Below are 22421 nucleotides of genomic sequence, written 5' to 3'. Positions count from 1 at the left end.
CAGCAGGGGTCAGCAACCTTTCAGAAGTGATGTGCCGAGTCTTCATTTATTCACTCTAATTTAAGGTTTTGTGTGCCAATAATACATTTTAACGTTTTTAGAAGGTCTCTTTCTATAAGTCTGTAATATATAACTAAACTATTGTTGTATGTAAAGTAAATAAGGTTTTTAAAAAGTTTAAGAATTATTTAAAATTAAATAAAAACACAGAGCCCCCCAGACTGGAGGCCAGGACCCGAGCAGTGAGTGCGCCACTGAAAATCAGCTTGCGTGCCGTCTTTGGCACACGTGCCATAGGTTGCCTACGCCTGCCATTCAGTATAAATGCTATGGCTCTACCAGGTAAACCCATAGCGACATTCCTTGTGACTGAGTAGTAGGAGCTGTGCTAAGCTTGTCTCAGTCATTCTTTGAATATATTGCATATATGACTGTCCGAGTCCAACTTAATTTTAATGAAAAAGAAGCATAATTTGGAGCTTACTTTAGTATTGCATAATGTTGGAAACCTGTCCTTGAACCTGTGTGTATAGAGAGGTGTGCCTGTGTGGCAGGATCAGGGCTTGTAGCATTCTCTGATATGTTATAGGAAACTAAAAAAGGAAAACACCCACACAGAACCCTATCTCTGCAAGTTTTCATTGATTTAAAATTTTCTGGATCCTACACTCTACTCCAACTGTCCTACAAGTAGTGGCCCTTCTTTTCATTGATGTACAGGAGGCACTGCTTTTGCTGGTGTGGATGGGAATTCAGCAGAAGCATTGCTGCAGTAAGAAATTTTACCAACCCTCCTCCCCAACACAGATACTACAAACGTAACAAGGATTCTGTTTGTCCTAACCCCTTATTACGTCTTTGGAAATGCAATACAGGGAATTAAGTGGAACACCAGCCTCTTCTTTCCAAATAAGGCAGTGTGTCAATGCACTGAGACTGTACATTATAGTTAATAGCTCATGAATTATAGATACAGTACCTTATAGATACAGTACTTTAGCACTAGAAAAGGTTCAGAAAAGAGCAACTAAAATGATTAGGGGTTTAAAGAGGGTCCCATATGAGGAAAGATTAAAGAGGCTAGGACTCTTCAGTTTGGAAAAGAGAAGACTAAGGGGGGACATGATAGAGGTATATAAAATCATGAGTGATGTTGAGAAAGTGGATAAGGAAAAGTTATTTACTTATTCCCATAATACAAGAACTAGGGGTCACCAAATGAAATTAATAGGCAGCAGGTTTAAAACAAATAAAAGGAAGTTCTTCTTCACGCAGCGCACAGTCAACTTGTGGAACTCCTTATCTGAGGAGGTTGTGAAGGCTAGGACTATAACAATGTTTAAAAGGGGACTGGATAAATTCATGGTGGCTAAGTCCATAAATGGCTATTAGCCAGGATGGGTAAGAATGGTGTCCCTAGCCTCTGTTCGTCAGAGGATGGAGATGGATGGCAGGAGAGAGATCACTTGATCATTGCCTGTTAGGTTCACTCCCTCCGGGGCACCTGGCATTGGCCACTGTCGGTAGACAGATACTGGGCTAGATGGACCTTTGGTCTGACCTGGTACGGCCTTTCTTATGTTCTTATGTTCTTATAGTTAATAGCTCCCTCTGAATGTATCCAGCCAATTGCATAACTGACACAACTATCAAAGTTGCAGGTGCAAACACACATCCTCTTCTATACTTTTACATCCAAAGAGCTGAGTGCAGTGCAGAGCATGCACCCATCAAGCACCAAAAAGTTGTCACTCATCAGTCAGAAGCAGGGTATTTACTCATTTATGGGGGGAAAAATTGGGTGAAATAGAGCCAGTGACAGGACAATTCTAATGTGTGAAGGCTAGGGTATAGTTAAATTCCAGCTTGGGTGGAAGAGAAGATGGATGAAGACAAAGCAGTGGCAGAGCAGGTCCTAGTAGGTTCCAAAATATAATTAACTCTAATCGGTGAGAGTATAAAATAATATTGTTTCCAGGCACCTTATTTTACAGTGTACTGGCTTTTCCTAGTTTTTATGAAACTTCTCTTTCTGTTCTCTCTCCACCCACACTCTAGGACTAGATCCTTAGCTGGTGTAAATCTGAATAGTTCAGTGTCAATTTGTATTAGCTGGGGATCTGGATCTAAGTTTTACTGACATCTGCTGACTGCAGTATTCTTGTTAGCGTCCATATGGGTCAGCCAGTACATGCATGCATTTCCAAATCAGTGCATTTCTGTCTGTCTCTGTCTTCCTTGGGACATCTTATTCTTATATGTTCTTCTATATATTACAGTACCCAAGATTTCCAAAATTTAGGGTTCATTGCAGTCTCTCAGTCTTCATTTATTAACCACCTACCACTTTGGTATGTGAAGGACAAGATGCACTTTTTTTGCATGATTACGGTATCACAAAGTGGAAAAAATGTTTTTGGATTTAGAGAACTAAAAAGAAAAATAAACTCATTGTAATATATGCCTTGCGATTAAACATTAGAACTGCTGGAAAATGGAATTTCCCTCATGAGAAAATTTTGATTTTTTTTTTTTGAATGACTTTTCAACCAAAATTTCAAACTTTTTCACAGAAGGAAAATTTCTGAAAAATTCCATTTTGGGATAACCAAAACAGTTAACTTTCCAGGCAGCTGCCTCCAAGGGGTGCCCAACTTCTCAGGCAGCCAACTCCCTTGGGGAATCACGCACTACAGGGAGGCAGCTGCTCCAGGAGGCAGCTGACCAGGGAAACCCAGGCTCTCAGGAAACCTGGCAGGCAAGCACTCTGTCCTGCTTTCTTGGTTTCTTTTGAAAGTTTCCATGGAATTGACACATTCCGCTGAACCTTTAGATTCTGTCATTTTCTGACAGAAAAATGTTCTGTCTGAAAATTTTTGACAAGATCTGCTAAACATAGATTTTAACGTATTGCTTTATAATGTGCAGTTTGCAATTGGAAAAGTTAAAATGGCACTCATTCCCACCAGATAGCATTGAGGCGAGGAGCCCAGAGGTTTAGAAAAAGGACTAAATATTTATGTGGATATTAAAAACAGCCACAATACACCAGATAGCATGAGGAGTTATATCCTTTTTATGCTAGTTTAGGGCATAAGATAACTACTAAATGGCAGGGTTTAGGAAAAGATTTCCAAATGCATAGGCTATTCCATAATTGTCCACCTTCCTTTGAAGTATCTGGTATTGGCCACTGTTGGAGGCAGGATTCCAATCTAAATGGACAGTTGGTCTCATCTGATACAGGAATCCTATGTAAATAATTCTTAAGATACAGAAATGTCTCAATAGTTGGCTTTTAATGTTTTTTCTTTTCAACATTCCTTCATATTTCTCTGTGCCACCATAATCTGAAAATTGGACATTTTCTATTCCTCCATTATTATTTCCACTGGAAACTGACTGTAGGATTGACAAGAATGGGAAAAATAACGCTAGAGGCAGATTGTTCCAGATTTTTCTATGAAATAAAATGATGCACTATTTGCTGTGTGATGGATTTGGAAACATCAGAAAAGGCTATTAACATGTGGAGCCTGGTTTTAGAATGGATACACCCCTCTGCACATTGCTGCCAAGAAGAATCAGATGCAGATAGCTACCACGCTGCTGAGCTACGGAGCTGAGACCAACATTCTGACCAAACAGGGAGTGACCCCGCTGCACCTGGCCTCTCAAGAAGGTCATGCTGACATGGTTACCTTGCTCCTGGACAAAGGATCTAATATCCATGTGGCCACTAAGGTAATGCCCTCTCACCACTGAGGATAAGCTATCACAGGGAGGGCATCCAATGACTTGTGAAGTGCAATACAAGAATAGAGCCAGCTGCTCAGAAATAGAGTCCAAACTACACACCCCTATACACATGCAAAAGCTCAAGATCTGAGAAGTGTAAGGAAGCAAGGCAGGTGAGTGAACAGCAGCAGTGAGGGTAGCTAGGGATAGCAGAGAAAGTGACCCTGATCAGAGGCTGTCTTAAAAGCATATCATTAACAGCTATGTTGGGTAACCTAGGGAGGGTCTGCAGTGGTGTGCCATGTTCAGTGGAAAATGATGTGCCTGCAAGCTCTGACAGAAAGGTGGGCCTGGAGAAGCAGACATGCCATGGGAAGTTGCTGCAGAACCAGCCATGGAGAAAGGGTTGTAGTGTTTCCACTGTCCTGCAGTCTTGTAATCTCTGAGCTGTTCCCAACATAATACCAAGGTTGTACATCCTATCTAAAGGATTAATAAATAATAGAAGGGAGGTTGTGAAAGCTCTAGGTCAGGGGTCCCCAACGTGGTGCCTGTGGGCGCCATGGCGCCCGCGGGGGCATCTAAATGCGCCCACGTCCTGGCCGGCAGTCGAGCATCTGCTGAAATGCTGCCGAAATTCAGCGGCATTTTGGTGGTGATGCCTTTCGATGACGCCGCTTGCCACTGACAAGTGACATCATCGAGAGGTGTCGCCGCCGAAATGCCAGAGAAATTCGGCGGCATTTTGGTGGATGCTCGACCACCGCCACGGTCCTTCGTCTGGCGCCCGCCAGACAAAAAGGTTGGGGACCACTGCTCTAGGTCCTGTGAGTCATTGGGTTGATCCAGCCCTATGTGACATATGTCAGAGAACAATAGCTTGAGGGCTGAACTAGTGGAGTGCTTATGGCACTTATCCCAATATATTGTGCCATCCAGCTTCCTTGCTGGGATGGAAGAAACTAGTAATGTTTGGCAAAGAATAATGCAGCTTTACTAGTTGAGAAAATAATAAAATAATCCTAATGAAAACCATTCTGATCCATCAGGTTTTCTATTGGAATGTGTGCCAAATCCTTCCTAGAAGTACCTTGATTCCCTCCCAAAAAACATTACATAAGACTTTCTGTGATGCAGTTTTATCCAGCCAAAAGATGCCGAACAAACTTTACTCTCACAGGCCCTGGTTCTGCAGCCTTTGCTCAGGAGTAAAAGCTGCATGATGAGGCTCTTGATGTATGAGAATAGTGTAATGTGCCATTCTAAGAAATGGGAAGCAAACTGCTTTTCCAGTCTCATACTCAATGTATCTATTTATATAAGCTCTTACCCATTTCCTGTCCACAGGCTATCAGTGTATGCTTTTTTAAAGATTTGCTTCAATTCTCTTTTTGGGCCTCAATTCTCTTCTACTGTTTCCTTTATTCTGACTCCCACCTATAATTGTTAAGGCCCATTCCTACCAGCTGAGGAAGGCTACATATGGCTCCCAGAGTTGCAGAAGGGGTCATCCTTCTTCATTAGTTGGCACTTTGATTTCTCCAGTGACATTATTGTAAAGTCCAGGTATGGTAATCACTAGCCAAAAGCACCAATCTATAGTTACGATGACAGTTCGCTGTGATGAGCTGTTCACTAGTTTTATATGGATAGAGACCAACTCCCGTTTCTGCTTAAAAATCTTTATTTTTGAAATTACAGACAGGATCTTGCTATATTTAAAAATGATAAAACTTGCAAGTCCTGTTTACTTTCCTTTTGGTAACATTATAGTTCTCTTTCCATTTCATTTGTAGAGTGGATTGACATCCTTGCACCTTGCAGCTCAGGAGGATAAAGTGAACGTAGCTGATATACTGACAAAGCATGGTGCAAACCAAGATGCCCAGACAAAGGTAAACCACATAATGCTACTGTTCCCAGGTGAACAAGGATGTTATTGTTATAATGTCAAGTATCAGAGGGGTAGCCGTGTTAGTCTGGATCTGTAAAAGCAACAGAGAGTCCTGTGGCACCTTATAGACTACAGACATATTGGGTGAATACCCACTTCGTCGGATGCATGTCATGTCACAGAAAGTCATGCATCCGACGAAGTGGGTATTCACCCACGAAAGCTCATTCTCCAATACGTCTGTTAGTCTATAAGGTGCCACAGGACTCTTTGCTCTTGTTATAATGGAATGTCCCATTGACTGCAGAGGTTTACTTTTTTGTGTTGTTTTATTGTAGCTGGGCTACACTCCTTTAATTGTGGCTTGTCACTATGGAAACGTCAAGATGGTGAATTTCCTCCTGAAACAGGGAGCCAACGTCAATGCTAAAACAAAGGTAAAGAATTTGTCATCACTTCTGTTTTTTCCCTTCAGTGACCATATGATACTAATTCATACTGCATATGGACAGCTATAGGATTGTTTTCCTAGTAGATCTTTTTACAAATTACGCATGCACACTAGGTGTCAATATCTGCTGATTTGTGGCTGTGGTGGAATGAGTTCCCTCTGTTCTGCTTCAGGGTGCATTATTCACTAAGCTGAAGTTAGGTGCATTAACTCTGTGTGTGCGTGTGTGAGAAGGGAGATCTGTTCTCTTGAGTTTTTCCTTTATTTTATTTGTACTTGTAAGACATATGAGCCTGATTCTGCTCACATTAGTGTAATTCCATTGACTTCAGAGTTACTTCTGAGTTACACCAGAATAAAACCCTCCAAGGTGTGCTATGTGGAGACAACTCTGCCTCTCTCAACCAATGGTTTCTGAATCTGCCAAATATATGCTTACACTGAGGGATCTGTGACCACAAAGCCATGTTATATCACAGATGTCATCACATCACCTGCACCAGAAGAAGGAGAAGGCAGCCCACAAGGGCCCAGCACTCTCTGGCTCCAATTCAAACTGGCTTCCTGTTGGTAGCCTATAGTCATACCGTTCACCTGGTTTCCTTGGTGTTCTGGTGTCAGTGCAAACAGCTAAGCTCCATTGATGGCTCCAACAACACATCTGGTGTCCTTGACAACTGATCAGAATCACACAAACTTGTAATTCACTGATCATTCCTGCTGACTCCTCTGTCTCCAGCTGCTTACTTGTATGGTTGATCCACTCCTCAAAGTGGGACAGCATCATGAAAATGAGCCCAACTAAACAGCGCTAACTCCAATGCACAAAAAAACACAGTGGCAGGGGTAGAGTCAAGACATTTCCAGAGCAGTCATAGCCCAGACTCAGTAGGTTAAAACTATAGATAAGAATGTTCAAAGAGCTAGTAGGTATAACAAGAAAAAAGTTGAAACCCATAATAAAGCAGACAGCTAGAAACTGTGTGCTACCAAGTGGCAGCTGGCAGCGCATCCAGCTGAGCTACTTGGAGGCAATTGAAAGGAATATCCTAATTGCCCCTTATCTGTTAGGTGTCACTCTGTATCTAAATGTGTGTTGAACTCATTGGGTCAGGTTCTGACTTGAGTTTCCCTGGTTATTCTAGTTATCTGAAATAATTCTATTAAAGTTAGTTTAGAGTAACACCAGAGTAACTGAAACCAGTATCTGGCTCACTAGCTCTTCGAAAATATCATAAATCTTGGCAGACTAACAGATAACCAGCATTGTGGATTCACTCAGTTTAAAGAGCAAGTCCCTCCTGGCCAGATTTATAGCTGACAAAAGCCGAATGACATGCTATTGGGGTTCTTTCTATAGAGAGAACCTTCAGGATATTGTGTGCCATGTCCAGCGGAAAGGTGATGTGTCTGGACTCGATCCCAAGGGACAGCACTGATATTAAAGTAATAGAAATAATGTGCTTGTCAGTATAAAACAGCACAACCTATAGTAAACCCCTGCTTTGTATCCTACCTGGTAGATGAATGCATAGCCTAAATGTTACAAGGGCAACTAGAGTACCAAACACGTTCTCACCCATCTGTCCATATGAAAGACGCATGTCGTAGTCATAGTTTAAGGCACATACACAACTCCAAGAGATCAGTCTGAGTCCCTTAGGCTCTCTTATACATACATACATGGTACAGTGAAATCAAACTGCTATTTCCCCCCAGTTTTATTCTCTGCCTGCTTTCAAAGTCAAGTGCAGATAATTTGTAAATTAACTGCCTGACTAGATTCATACAATTCCCCCTCAGATCAGCTAGCTGAAGTGCAGTCTGGCCTTGCTTTTGTATTGTAGAACATCATGAATGGATCACTGGAGTAGATAAATATACAGAATTTAAAAATGTTTATTGGTATGCAGAACATGCAAACATTTTTCACTATATCTGTGGCACAGTTGGGACCTTTTGCAGACCAACAGAAAATGAACTGCACTGACGTTCATAATCAGCGAGACTTATAGTCAAACGGCTGCTTCATTTAAAATGGACTCAATCAGTGCTGTTAGAATTTACATGGCTTTATAAATTAGCCCAAGTGTTTTTAAAGGCAGACTCCTTGGGTACCCATTAAAAACAGAGGGCTGGGAGTCAGAAGACCTGGATCTGTCCCCCTCTCCCTCATTTGCTCTGTGACCTTGGGCATGAGCATTATGTTCTCTGTGCTTCATTGTTCCCATCTGTGAAATGGGGACAGTAATGTTTGCTCACCTTTATATAGACCATTAATATTGTCATATGAAAAATGCTCCGCAAGTCAAAATATTATCATGATTTATTATTTCGGTAATCCCTAGAGGGTTTAGAGAAGGTGCTGAGAATTATTGTATGTGTGGGTGAAATGCTGGCATAGATGTGGTTTTAAATAAATTAAATGTCTTGAATAGAGGAAGTAAATTGAAATGTATTTTCTAATCACTGTATTTTTCTCTCCTTAAAAATATGGTGGTTACCATTAATAACAGAATGGCTACACCCCTCTGCACCAAGCTGCTCAACAGGGTCACACTCATATCATCAATGTCCTACTCCAGCATGGGGCCAAGCCCAATGCCATCACTGCTGTAAGTCTGGAAACTGTCTGTGTTACTACTGCAATCTATCACCTGCCTGCAGCTTTTCCCCCGATGGCTCCTCTCTTTCCTGAGTCTGATTGACTCATCTGATTCCTCTCCGCTCTAGCCTTTTGCTTTGGTGAATGTGCTTCTCATACAGCTGGTCATCAGATGTGTGAGTGTGACTTCCTCTCTCTCCTTTCTAGCCCCTTAAGGTAGCTCTGCTTAGTTGCAAAGCTCTTTCCAGATGGAGAGTTAGTTTGAATAGTGAGCTGAGCATGGGATTTGGAAACAGTAATTCCTGAATTATAATTCCAGGTTGGCCACTGACTGGTTGTCTCACAGGCACTCTGCATCTCAGTTTCTCCATGTGTAAAACAAGAATAGCAATAAAGATGGTAGTCTTATTATTCCCCCAGTGCCTGGCCAAGATGAGGATGTGGATGAAGGCAAACTGACTGCAACCCTACTGTGTATAAGATGAAAGGGATACTTACTGCCCAGGATGAAGCACTTAGTCCAGACCTGATTTACCCTATCCCTCTATCCATTTGTTTGTCACCTCCTGCATTGAGTTCACTGCTACTCCTGGATTCTGAGATAGCAGTTATAGCCTGTAGCGTAGCTTCTATCCTTTACAGACAGCCAGGAGTCTGCAATTGTTGTAATAGCCATCTATACCACTGACAACTCCACGTGAGCTCTGTGTACCCAGAGGTTCCAACTGATTAAAAAAAAAAACAACAAGAAAAACAGGCCTCAGCCTAGCTCCTGAGTGGGTCAGACTGCCATGAGTGCATAATACCCCTGCTTAAATCTGCACTGGCTTCTCACTCACTCCCTGGAACAATACTCTGAGTTATCCAAGAATCCATGTTGTAGTTTATATCCTACATCATTAGCTGCGAGGCTTTCATGGTCAGTTCCTGAGGCTAAACACCCCATCAGGGCTCACTTATTTTGAGGGTATGTTCATTTGATTTCCAATGACCTTGTAGTGCTGTCACAGCCTGGGTCCCTCATACCTCAAAGCACAATCACTGCAGAGGTAGCCTGGGCTCTTACTCTGGTGTTACCATCCACACAAAAATATCTCATCCAAGTTAAGTGGCGCTTTCAAGTGGGGCTAGCTGGCACAGCTTGTTGGGGGGTCAGGTCAGTCTGGGTTAGAGCCCCAGTTCAGCTTTCATTTGGGACTTGCCTTAGTTGCAGTGTTCGCTAGAGGTATATGTAATTCAAGTGTTACCCCAGCTTGATTTCTGTCTACACACACAAATCTCTCACTTGGGGTAAGTGGTGCTTTAAACTTGAGCTAGCTGGACCATCAGGCGATGTAGGTTGAAGCTCAAGTGCTTCTGATGCTTGAGTAAATAATGCAGTAAATCTATTCTGTGCTTCTAATCCAAACACTGTTCAGGCTGAGTGTCATTTTGCAGTATGGCTGCTCTCAGTCAAGAGAGCCTAACTCAAAAGGAGTTAATTTGAGTGTAAATAACTGAACTAACTCTGAAGTGAAGCCAAGGCTTTGGGCTGGAAAGCCACCCACTTTGCAGTGGCTAAAACACTCGAGTGCTTATAGTCCTTCCCTGTCTTCCCACAATTCTCACCATGTGCCCAGAAGGACAGACAAGTTCTCCCATTATTCACTAGGAAAGAATAAAAGAACTGCTCAGCTTACTGCTGTACAAAGAACCATGGGAGATGCCCTCAGAAGTCCTAGTGATACACACAGGTGAATACAGTAGCAATAAGGACACATGAACTTGGATAGGGCTTTGCAGTGTGGCGGCTCATACCCTGGGGCTGATCACCCAGGTTAACTCTGCAGTGAAGACATACCCTCAGACATTCTGACCTGATGTAGCATGTGTCTGATATTTTTTTTCTGCTCCTCCTGACAAAAAGGCACTGATTTTTGGCTACTCATTGTGGATGGATTTACGCTGTGCTGCTGGGCACTTTTGAAATAAATAAATACAGACCAGATTTTGATACTCTCATATTCCCATTGAGTAGCTCCATTGACTTCAGTGGCACAGCTCCTGATGTAAGATATAATGCTGTCCTCGGGAGCTGAAAAATCTTACCGCGTTATAGGTGAAACCGCATTATATCGAACTTGATTTGATCCACTGGAGTGTGCAGCCTCGCCCCTCCCAGAGTGCTGCTTTACCGCGTTATATCCGAATTTATGTTATATCGGGTTGCGTTATATCAGGGTGGAGGTGTACTGTTCAGTGTGAATGAGAATATAGCAGTCTAGCCCTATATAAATAAATTAATACCTATCCACATCACAAGGGTTTTCTGGGGTTCAACTAGCTAATTAATTTTTTATTTGAAGATTAAAGGGGCTATTTAAATACTAGTTATTTTTGATGGCTTAGATAGGCATTTAAATGAAAAAGAATTCTCCTCCTAAACTCAAACCTTGTTTTGTTGTGTTGCCTGTTATATCATGAGCTTTTGCATAAGTTATATATTCCCAGAGAGAGCACTGTACCTGCTGCAGATGTGAACTGTTTCTATGAGACATTGGACTCTAAAACTTTAATAGTTTTTAGAATAACTTCCCAAATAACAGAGTTTTTGGAAAACAATGCAGTCAAGGGACATAATGTGTAGTGAAATTTGACAACTTTAGGGTTAAAGCATGCAACATGTTTTTTATGAGGAATTGCAGGCAGATGTAAGTGTGTTTGTGTTACCATGGTAATCAGGACTATAGTCTTAAAGAAGTTACAAAGACAGATTCAGATGTAATGGTAAAACTCAGTGATTTTCCTAAGCTGTGCCTTGTTTTGGATGGAAATGCTGGCTCATGCAGTGCTGGGAGTGATCTCATTGGTTTGAATCACAGTCCTCCCTCTCATTTCTCTCTCTCTCTCTCTTCAGAATGGTAACACTGCCTTAGCGATTGCAAGGCGTTTGGGATACATCTCAGTGGTTGATACTCTGAAGGTGGTAACAGAGGAGGTCACCACCACCACAACTGTGAGTACTAGATGTGTTTTAATGCTTCCATTCTCTATTCATAATGCTGTCTCTGCTGTACTGCTTCAGACTCCCTCTGCCTCCCTCTTCTCTTTTTAGTTTAAGTTTTTAAGACCTGCCTTTGCTTGGTTGTTGCAAATGTATTGATGTGCATATAGATGTGCATACAGTACACAGAATTAATATAAATAGCTCTATAAATCTGAGTTTACACAGATGAAATAACAGGTACTCAAACCAGAATATAAGTTTTTAGAGAAGGGCCTGAGCAGCAAATCTAAACTTCCCTGAAGTTTGGGAGTGTTTTTATAGGTTCTGGCCCATTTCTCTATTTTTCTTTTCCATTATTCTAGTTCCTTCTTTTCAGTCTCTCCTTATACTTGTATGCTTTCCTCTGTGACACCTGCTTGTTGCAGAACCACCACAGCAGGCTTCTTAGCAATCAGGCTATGCCAGTCCATGGATGGGTGCCAGACTTAGTGGCGCTCACTTAGCGGCTCTGAAGCACATAAATCCTCATTTTGCTCAAATCACTTCCAGAACAAATGGATCCAGTTTTATCATAGTGTAAAAAATCCCTGCTCAGTTCCTCAGCCCTCAAACTGACTGGAATCAGGATTTTGATTCTCGGGGCTCATGAATGATATATGCCAAACGTCCTGAGTTGAGCCATGTTGATGCCTGTGGAGTAGTTTTATTTTTCAAAACTCTGTTTATTCCTTTTTAAAAAAAATTAATTTTAGAGAGGACAGTGGTAACCAGCCACTTGGTTACATTGTCAGAATAGATGCAAACTGTTGCTTTTAACCAGAAAGACTAACTATATTCTGATGCCATGACACAAGTGAGGGGAGGAGAAAGAGTCTCTCTCTCACTGGTCACATATCGCTACAGTCTGCCACTGTTTTAGTAAGTCAGAAAAGAGGCCTTCAAAAAGCTGTGTATCACTGAACACAGTAATACTACCATTTTTTGCATGAATTTGCCTTATTGTCTTTTACCATGAAAACTTATAAGGACAATGCTTATTTTTAAAGCGTAAAACATTATAAAAATAGAAAGGCTATAGCATTAGATTCCCCATAATGATAAATCCAAAAATTTGTGAAAAGATGCTACCATATGTTCTAAACCAAGAACATGCACCACAATGGAGATGGGGGGTGGGGTGAGGAATGAGAGAGACGAAAATAATTTTGCTTTTGCATTGCATGCTGACAGCAAGTCCCTGTTGAAATGAACAGAGTACGATGGAACAAAATTGGCTTGACATGATGTTATAAATAGAGTGAGCTATGTTTTATTAATGAACTGTGAGAAACAGGCTTAGTTTTCTTCTCCAAATTTGAGTCAATCTCCAGAAAAATCTTAGTAAATATGGAGTATTTGCTTTTGCTGATATTTATTTATTTACTCTTATAACATACGTGTGTGTGTGTGTGAGAGAGAGAGAGAGAGAGTGGGAGTGAGGCTAGAGACACCATTCCTTACCCATCCTGTCTAATAGCCATTAATGGACTTAACCTCCATGAATTTATCCAGTTCTCTTTTAAACCCTGTTATAGTCCTAGCCTTCAAAACATCCTCAGGCAAGGAATTCCACAGGTTGACTGTGCGCTGTGTGAAGAAGAACTTCCTTTTATTTGTTTTAAACCTGCTGCCCATTAATTTCATTTGGTGGCCCCTAGTTCTTATATTATGGAAACAAATAAATAACTTTTCCTTATTCACTTTCTCCACATCACTGTTGATTTTATATACTCTATCATATTCCCCCTTTAGTCTCCTCTTTTCCAAGCTGAAAAGTCCTAACCTCTTTAACCTCTCCTCATATGGGCCCCTTTCCAAACCCCTAATCATTTTAGTTGCCCTTCTCTGAACCTTTTCTAATGCCAGTACATCTGTATGCAGTATTCAAGATGTGGGTGTACCATGGATTTATATAAGGGTAATAAGATATTCTCCATCTTATTCTCTATCCCCTTTTTAATGATTCCCAACATCCTGTTTGCGTTTTTGACTGCCGCTGCACACTGCGTGGATGTCTTCAGAGAACTATCCACGATGACTCCAAGATCTTTTTCCTGATTAGTTGTAGCTAAATTAGCCCCCATCATATTGTATGTATAGTTGGGGTTATTTTTTCCAATGCACATTACTTTACAATTATCCACATTAAATTTAACTTGCCATTTTGTTGCCCAATCACTCAGTTTTGTGAGATCTTTTTGAAGTTCTTCACAGTCTGCTTTGGTCTTAACTATCATGAGCAATTTAGTATCATCCGCAAACTTTGCCACCTCAATTTTTACCCCTTTCTCCAGATCATTTATGAATAAGTTGAATAGGATTGGTCCTAGGACTGACCCTTGGGGACACCAGTAGTTATCCCTCTCCATTCTGAAAATTTACCATTTATTCCTACGCTTTGTTCCCTGTCTTTTAACCAGTTCTCAATCCATGAAAGGATCTTCCCTCTTATCCCATGACAACTTAATTTACGTAAGAGCCTTTGGTGAGGGACCTTGTCAAAGACTTTCTGGAAATCTAAGTACACTATGTCCACTGGATCCCCGTTGTCCACATGTTTGTTGACCCCTTCAAAGAACTCTAATAGATTAGTAAGACATGATTTCCCTTTACAGAAACCATGTTGACTTTTGCCCAACAATTTATGTTCTTCTATGTGTCTGACAATTTTATTCTTTACTATTGTTTCAACTAATTTGCCCGGTACTGATGTTAGACTTACTGGTCTATAATTGCCGGGATCACCTCTAGAGCCCTTTTAAAATATTGGTGTTACATTAGCTATCTTCCAGTCACTGGGTACAGAAGCCAATTTAAAGGAGAGGTTACAAACCATAGTTAATAGTTCTGCAGTTTCACATTTGAGTTATTTCAGAACTCTTGGGTGAATGCCATCTGGTCCCGGTGACTTGTTACTGTCAAGTTTATCAATTAATTCCAAAACCTCCTCTAGTGACACCTAAATCTGTGACAATTCCTCAGATTTGTCACCTACAAAAGATGGCTCAGGTTTGGGAATCTCCCTAACATCCTAAGCCGTGAAGACTGAAGCAAAGAATTCATTTAGTTTCTCCTCAATGACTTCATCGTCTTTAGGCGCTCCTTTTGTATCTCGATCGTCCAGGAGCCCTACTGGTTGTTTAGCAGGCTTCCTGCTTCTGATGTACTTAAAAAACATTTTGTTATTACCTTTTGCGTTTTTGGGTAGCTGTTCTTCAAACTCCTTTTTGGCTTTTCTTATTACGTTTTTACACTTAATTTGGCAGTGTTTATGCTCCTTTCTATTTACCTCACTAGGATTTGACTTCCACTTTTTAAAAGATGCCTTTTTATCTCTCACTGCTTCTTTTACATGGTTGTTAAGCCACAGTGGCTTTTTTTTAGTTCTTTTATTGTCTTTTTTAATTTGGGGTATACATTTAAGTTGGGCCTCTATTATGGTGTCTTTGAAAAGTGTCCATGCAGCTTGCAGGGATTTCACTCTAGTCACTGTACCTTTTAATTTCCGTTTAACTAACCCCCTCATTTTTGCATAGTTTCCCTTTCTGAAATTAAATCCCACAGTGTTGGGCTGTTGAGGTGTTCTTCCCACCACAGGAATGTTAAATGTTGTTATATTATGGTCACTATTTCCAAGCGGTCCTGTTATAATTACCTCTTGGACCAGCTCCTGTGCTCCATTCAGGACTAAATCGAGAGTTGCCTCTCCCCTTGTGGGTTCCCATACCAGCTGCTCCAAGAAGCAGTCATTTAAAGCAGGGGTCCCCAACCCCCGGTCCGCGGCCCGGTACCGGACCGCGGCCTCTTACAAACCGGGCCACGAACCGACCCAGTGGACCTCCCGCAGGCGTGCCTGCGGGAGGTCTACCCGAGCCCAGGGCCGCCCAGAGGAGGGGGGCAAAGGGGGCAATTTGCCCCGGGCCCCGGGCTCCGCAGGGCCCCCCAAGAGAAGAGCGGAGGCTCCCGCCTCCGCCCCTCTCCGGGAGCCTCAGCGCATCAAGCGCCGAGACTCCGGCCGAGCCCCTGAGCCCCGCCCCGAGCGCCGTGGGGAGGGGGCGGGGCAGCTGCCTCCGCTCGGCGTGGAGCTCACAGCCCCGCCCCCTCGCCACGCGGCTCTGAGCGGGACGGAGCTCAGGCCCTGCCGGCGACGCGCTCAGTAAGAGGCCGGGGCGAAGCCGGGGCCGGGGAGAAGCCGGGCCGGGAGAAGCCGGCCGGGCCGGGCCGGGCCAGGCGGGGATGGAGAAGCGGCGGCCGGGGGGGGGGAGAAAAGCGGCGGCCGGGGACGGGTGGGGGGGGAGAAGTGGGACCCGCCGCCCTCGAAGCGCAGCCCGGTCGTCGGCGGTAATTCGGTGGCGGGGGGCTCCCGCCGCGGGTCTTCGGGGCACTTTGGCGGCGGGTCCCGGAACGGAAGGGCCCCGCGCCGCCGAAGACCCCGGGCCCCCGGAATCCTCCGAGCCGCGGGATGAGCGCTCCCTCCGCAGTCATGCCTGCGGGAGGTCCGCTGCTCCCGGGACTCCGGTGGACCTCCCGCAGGCATTACTGCGGACGGTTCGCTGGTCGCGCGGCTTAGCTGGACCGCCCGCAGGCATGCCTGCGGGAGGTCTACCGGAGCCGCGGGACGAGCGCTCCCTCCGCAGGCATGACCGGTCCCTGGTCCTGAAAAGGTTGGGGACCCCTGATTTAAAGTATCAAATTTTGTCTCTGCATTTTATCATGAGGTCAAATGTTTCCAGTCAATATGGGGATAATTGAAATCCCCCACTATTATCGAGTTCTTAATTTTGATAGCCTCTCTAATCTCTCTTAGCATTTCATCGTCATGATTTACCAGAGCAATACAATATCAGTGGAACTACATAGACCACATATGCCTCAGCATTTAAAACTCCAAGTTTTATTGGGGTCATTAAGCTGTCCACAGATCCTCATCCTTTTAAAAACTGGGTGATAATTAATGGTTCTTCATTCCATTGTTAAATATAGTGGCATCTGCAGGTAGAAAGGTTATAGTCAGGGGAGCTATAATTGATACATTGTAGGATGTCAGAATTAAGGAATATGTTTGTGCTGAGGAGACCCAGAAACACAACATTGTTGTGCAATACTGATACTCTGTCTATACATCAAAGGCAGTATTTGGCTCAATATTTGACATATTGTGCCATGCTCAAACTTAGGGGTTTACATTTAAAATAACCAATTGCGACATGCAGTGTATAAAAAAAAACCCTGATTTTTGGATGTTTAACTCTACAGTGAAGTTTGAATGCACATGTACAGATAAGTACAGTCTGTGTATGGACAAATGACCATTTATGTACAGTATCTAGAACATTTGATCTGTACTCCTGTTGAATATGCAAAGCAGGCATACAAATATATACATGTATTTCTGTGCTGAAGTTTCTGAAAATCTGGTCTTGCAGCCAGATTTTCAAATGCAGATGTCTAATGTTAAGTGCATACATAAGTGGCCAGAATTTCACAGGTACTAAGCACCCAATGAGTTTTAGAGGGAGTGGAAGGTGTTCAGCAACTCTGAAAATCAGGTCACTGAGGATGCTAAATATGGATTTGGGTGCCTCGCTTTAGGTTCTTTAAGCTCATATGTCTCACTAAGCATTAGGGTTGCCAACTTTCTAATGGCACAAAACCAAACACCCTTGCCCCGCCCTCTGCCCTGCCCTGATATCCCGCCCCTGCCCTGCCCCTTTTTGGAGGCCCCGACCCCATTCACTCACTCCAGCTCCCCTCCCTCTGTCACTTGCTCTCCCCCACCCTCACTCACTTTCAGGGGCAGGGGACTAGGATGCGGGAGGGCATGCAGGCTGTAGCTGGGGGGTGCGGGTTTTGGGGTGGGACCACAAACGAGGGGTTCAAGCTGCAGAAGGGGGCTCCAGGCTGGGGTAGAGGAGTGGGGTGCAGGCTCAGGAAGGGGGTTCTGGCTGTGGTAGTGGGTTGGGGTGTGGGAGGGGGTGCGGGTTCTGGGGGAGAGTTAGGGTGCGGGAGGGGTTTCTGACCTGTGCAGGAGGCTCGGGGTGCAGGCTCTGGTTGGGCAGCACTTACCTCAGGCAGGTCACGGTTGGCGATGCAGCATGGCTAAGGCAGGCTCCCTGCCTCCCCTGGAAGGTGTGGCCAGGTGACTCTGCATGGTGCGTGCTACCCGCAGCCACAGGTGCCACCCCTGCAGCTCCCACTGGCTGCAGTTCCTGGCCAGTGGGAGCTGTGGAGTTGGTGCTAGGGGCGGAGGCAGCACTTGGAGCTTCCTTGACCATCCCAGTGCCAATGGGCCGGACAAGCCGGCCACTTTTGGGGAGCTGCACAGAGCCAGGTCATGCAGGGAGCCCAGTCAGCGGTGCTGACCAAAGCCACCAGGGTCCCTTTTCGACTGGGCTTTCTGGTCGAAAACCAGACGCCTGGCAACCCTACTAAGTATTAATGTGGTTGTGAGTGCTAATGCTAGTGTTGTGTAAGAGTAATAAACAGACGACTATATAGGTATTGATCACGTTTATGTACCATGGCCTATGTCTAAGAGTCTATATTGATAAATTTTACAGTGATCTAATGGGATTTTTTCCTAAGTAAAGCAAATTTTAGAGCCCCAATAGGCTGACACCATATTCTATGGCCACTTATCTGATATTACTAGATATTGGTAGGGGTACCATGTATACAATATGCTATTTGTCTTATACTATATATTAACATACTGATCCTATTTTGGTACTTTAATTAGTTGTCGTCCTACAACAACCACTGTCCCTACCCCAAATGGGGGGCATTTTGTTTAAATAGATTAAATCTCATCTTGAACTGTGATTCTTTCTCCAATTATTGTTAACACTACTGAAGTGCTGAGGTCCAGAAGCTGTGGGCCAGAGAATTCTAACTCTCACCTCTGTGTTGTTCTCCTGTGCATGGCTCTTGTTCCTGAGCTCAATATGAGAACTGGGATTTGGGCCTTAATGAATGAATGGTCTGTTGCATTTATTGTAGACAGAGATGAATTTCTCAAGAGCTTTCATATCTGACTCGTACCGTATATACTCATTCATTAGCCTGTTCGTTTATAAGCCGACCCCCCAAAATGGATACGTAGAAATAGCAAAAACTGTATGACCCCCTCATAAGCCAACCCTATGTTTCAGAGTGGCTTATGGCCTGTCAGAGTAAGCTGCTGATGGATCGGGATGTTTTGTTTACTTGGAGCATCTTTAGGCATGGAACCCCTCAGCTCCCTGTGGCTACAGTTCACCGTTCCCAGCCAATGGGAACTGTGGGAAGTGGCGCACCCCCATTGGCTTGGACCAGCGAACTGGGGCCAGTGGGAGCCGCGATCAGCCGAACCTGTGGACATGGCAGGTAATCAAACCAGCCCGGCCTGCTAAAGTGCTTACCCTGGCGGGCTGCGTGCCACAGGTTGCCGATCCCTGTATTAGATATTCAATTCAATAATTCCTTAGAGTTTTAAATCACCAGATTTTGGTGTAGACCCGTTTATAAGCCGACCCCCACTCTTTGATGTGTCGCTTTTTTACAAAAAATATTTGGCTTATGAACGAGTATATACGGTAATTTTTTTCTAGGCAATTCCATTTTTCCTCTTTTCCTCAGAGACCCCCTCTCTGTTTGTTTGCTGAGTTCTTGGCTATTTTATTCAGTGCTCATACTCAGGAGCAGTACAGCATTTGGGTTACTTGCTCATCTTTTTAACAACTGATGTACACACACAGTGCTTTGCCCATCACTTGAAGAAAATACTGTCCTCCTTCTCACCTTATTCCACTTGTAGAGTATCAGCCTTTTTATTTATTTAGAATTTATTTCTTAATTCATTGCTTTTATTGCTACAAAGAAGGAGGTTGAGGTCACCTGCACTGCCGTGTGTGTTCAGCCTGCTTCAGCTGGCTCAGACTCCCTACTGCTGCCTGACCTTTCTAGGGGAGTGATAAAAAGAGTCAAAGAATTGGCTGAGGAATGTAATGAGTACAAAAGAGCTTGGAACACACAACACATGCATTGAAAACCGTACTTGTTAATTCCTTGAACCATGATTAAGATCTAATTAAAGATGAATAACTAAGATTGCAGGCAACCAGTTTTGCCCATCCTCCGTTCTGCCCACATACAAACTGTAGGAAGGTAAATTGAAACGTATTGTCTGCAGTTAATGCATTTCAGACACTTAAACTTACAAATTATCAGTGTTCACAGATTCAACAATCATGAGAGAGGTGTAGATATGGATAGAAAAACATCATAATAATGAGTAGTGCTATCTTCCTCACTGGCTTGCCAGAAGTATAGAAATACAGCACCAGATCTGGAAGTCCTCACTCAGTTTTTACACAGGCAAAATTGCTGTTGACCTCAGTGGGAGTTTTGCCTGAGTACGGATAGAGTAGGGGCTTCAAGGTTCATCCCTCAGTAAATATCACAAGAGCTATATGTTATTTTGCTACTTCCACGTTTGGGATTAATTTATGCTTTATAGGTGCTGGCCAGAATTGAGAGTGGAGCAATGGTGATCTATTCCTGTGGGAGCTTCAACAGACATACTGTCTCCTGACATTCCCCTGTGTACAATGGGGTTTCATCCAGTGCTACACACCTTAAGGAGTGAAGCATAAACTCTCCTTCAAGGATATCCAGTTCTACTGGCTGATTTTAGAGTGGGTTGTGGCCATGGAGTGGTTGTGTATTGGTTAGGGCTGTTCTGACCATGGAATTCCTCTTGAATTCATTGAATTGTCATCTCCTATTATATCACATGCAACATTCTTCAGGCTCTTATATAATCTTGTCTCCATCTATAGAACATATCTGCTCTCATTTCTCCACAGAATCCTTTCATGCCCTACACTCCTCACAATGCTCTCTTCTTATTGCCTTCTTCATGTCCTTGACCCACACATGACCTCGTGCTAAGATGGTGCTCCCTTTGTTGAATCAGTCTCCCTCCCTCTCTCAGTCTCACTCCATGGCCAAGCACGCTCTGTCTTCCTCTTCGAATCCTTCATGCAAAGTCACTGATTCTAAAAATCTGTTTTCTAATAACCCCCATGTTCACCCTTACCTGAACTATTGTCTCATGTATTGTCTCTGGTGGTTTTGCCTTGTGTAACTAATCCTATAAGCTATTTGGTGCAGGTGATATGTCTGAATTTGTGTGTGTGTAAACCACCATGTACATTTACTCCAAGACATAGGGTGATTTGTAATAATTATGAAAAGAGTAACATTAATACACATGGTAGTCACTGAGCTGCTATTTCAAGTAAGAAATGCATCATATGGTCTTTCTAAATATTCTTCATCTTTTTTCAGTTTAAATATTTCACATCATTCATAGCTTCATTTCCAAATGCTTTACAATTTTAATAATTTCCATATGTCCCATATAACGTTCTACGGCTCTTCTGTAGACGTTACCTAATTCAATTTAGAACCATCCTGGAAGCATTTCTGTTACTCTACATGCATCATCTATCTATAGATGTGCTTTTTGTATGTTTTTTCCAGAATAAATGATCATTTGCTGTAGTACAGAGAGAGAGCAAGAGTAACTATGGTAAAGATTACACCTTGAAAAATAAAACCAGAGGGAAGAGAAAACATTGTAAAATGTCTGAACAGATTGAACTGCAGCTGTTTTTGAAAATACCCTGATAAATGCCTGCTATTTTTCTTGATGCTTAACTTGAGAGATGATTATTCTGTCTCTGCAGACTGTGACTGAGAAACACAAGCTGAATGTACCTGAAACGATGACCGAGGTCCTGGATGTTTCAGATGAGGAAGGTGAGCAACTTAAATTCCCTTGTTTAGTGTCTTTTATGCCATTACAGTATAGAATTAAGCTGCTTCAATTCTTGAAATAGTGTGCTGTTTAAAGGCCTTGATTTAATGCCTTTTTGGTTACAAGATTTGAATAGAGGCATTAAAGATGACCCCAATCCAGAAACCCTGGATCCAAACTCCAGTATCAGATCCAAACTTCTTTGTATGTTTGTAATGGTCTGAACCAAATAGAAATCTAAACACTTCCAAATGTGGGAGTTTAAAATTCATATATAAAGCTTTTCCAAAGGTGTGCTTGCCCACTATAAAGAGAGGTTTGAGGCTCTGAACATTTTGGATCAGATCCACCTGTATCCAGATTGCATATCACAGAAATAGATAGGGATCTTTGTTTAATTGGAAACATTTAGGTAAAGATGCATATGTCTGAAGGAGATGAAGCTGTTACCTTGAAGGCCTTTTGGCACTTGCTGAACACAGATTCATAGGCCATGACATAAAGTAACTACACACTGATACCACTGGCACCCTTCCAGATTTAACCCCACGTGCTGACTGGAGGTGTATGTTGCATGATTTAGCTTAATCCTAAAAAAAATCTGTGAAATTTATCTGGGATTATTACCTTTGGGCAATTTATACTGAATAGAAATAAGCAAAATAGCTTTGGGGGATACATTTTTAATAGTTTATGAAAGAATAGTTGACAAATTTCAAATACTGTGACTTCTCAACTAATGATGCATCTACTTACATGTTATAATAATGGATTAGTTTATCTTTCTTTTTCTATCTGAAATGCTGAATAATTCTATAGCAATGATATTTTATGCATGGCATATCTGCTGGTTCTTATTATTTGATGGGGATTGTCCTGATGGTGAATGTCTAAGGGATTTAGGAA

General features: G+C 42.8%; 1 protein-coding gene across 49 annotated transcripts in view; it reads left to right on the top strand.

The window, feature by feature from the left end:
* ANK2 (ankyrin 2) overlaps positions 1-22421 on the top strand; it is a 561730-nt gene that overhangs the window by 441245 nt on the left and 98064 nt on the right. For all 49 annotated transcript variants that reach the window (XM_039542463.1, XM_039542469.1, XM_039542508.1 and 46 more), the window contains 6 exons: positions 3547-3744; positions 5535-5633; positions 5971-6069; positions 8600-8698; positions 11585-11683; positions 21445-21517. In XM_039542463.1, the coding sequence (XP_039398397.1) occupies positions 3547-3744; positions 5535-5633; positions 5971-6069; positions 8600-8698; positions 11585-11683; positions 21445-21517 (667 nt within the window). The remainder of the gene's footprint in view (positions 1-3546; positions 3745-5534; positions 5634-5970; positions 6070-8599; positions 8699-11584; positions 11684-21444; positions 21518-22421) is intronic.

The sequence above is a fragment of the Mauremys reevesii genome, linkage group 5, assembly GCF_016161935.1.
Source record: "Mauremys reevesii isolate NIE-2019 linkage group 5, ASM1616193v1, whole genome shotgun sequence".
NCBI lineage: Eukaryota > Metazoa > Chordata > Testudines > Geoemydidae > Mauremys > Mauremys reevesii.
This window is presented reverse-complemented; position numbering and strand designations above follow the sequence as displayed.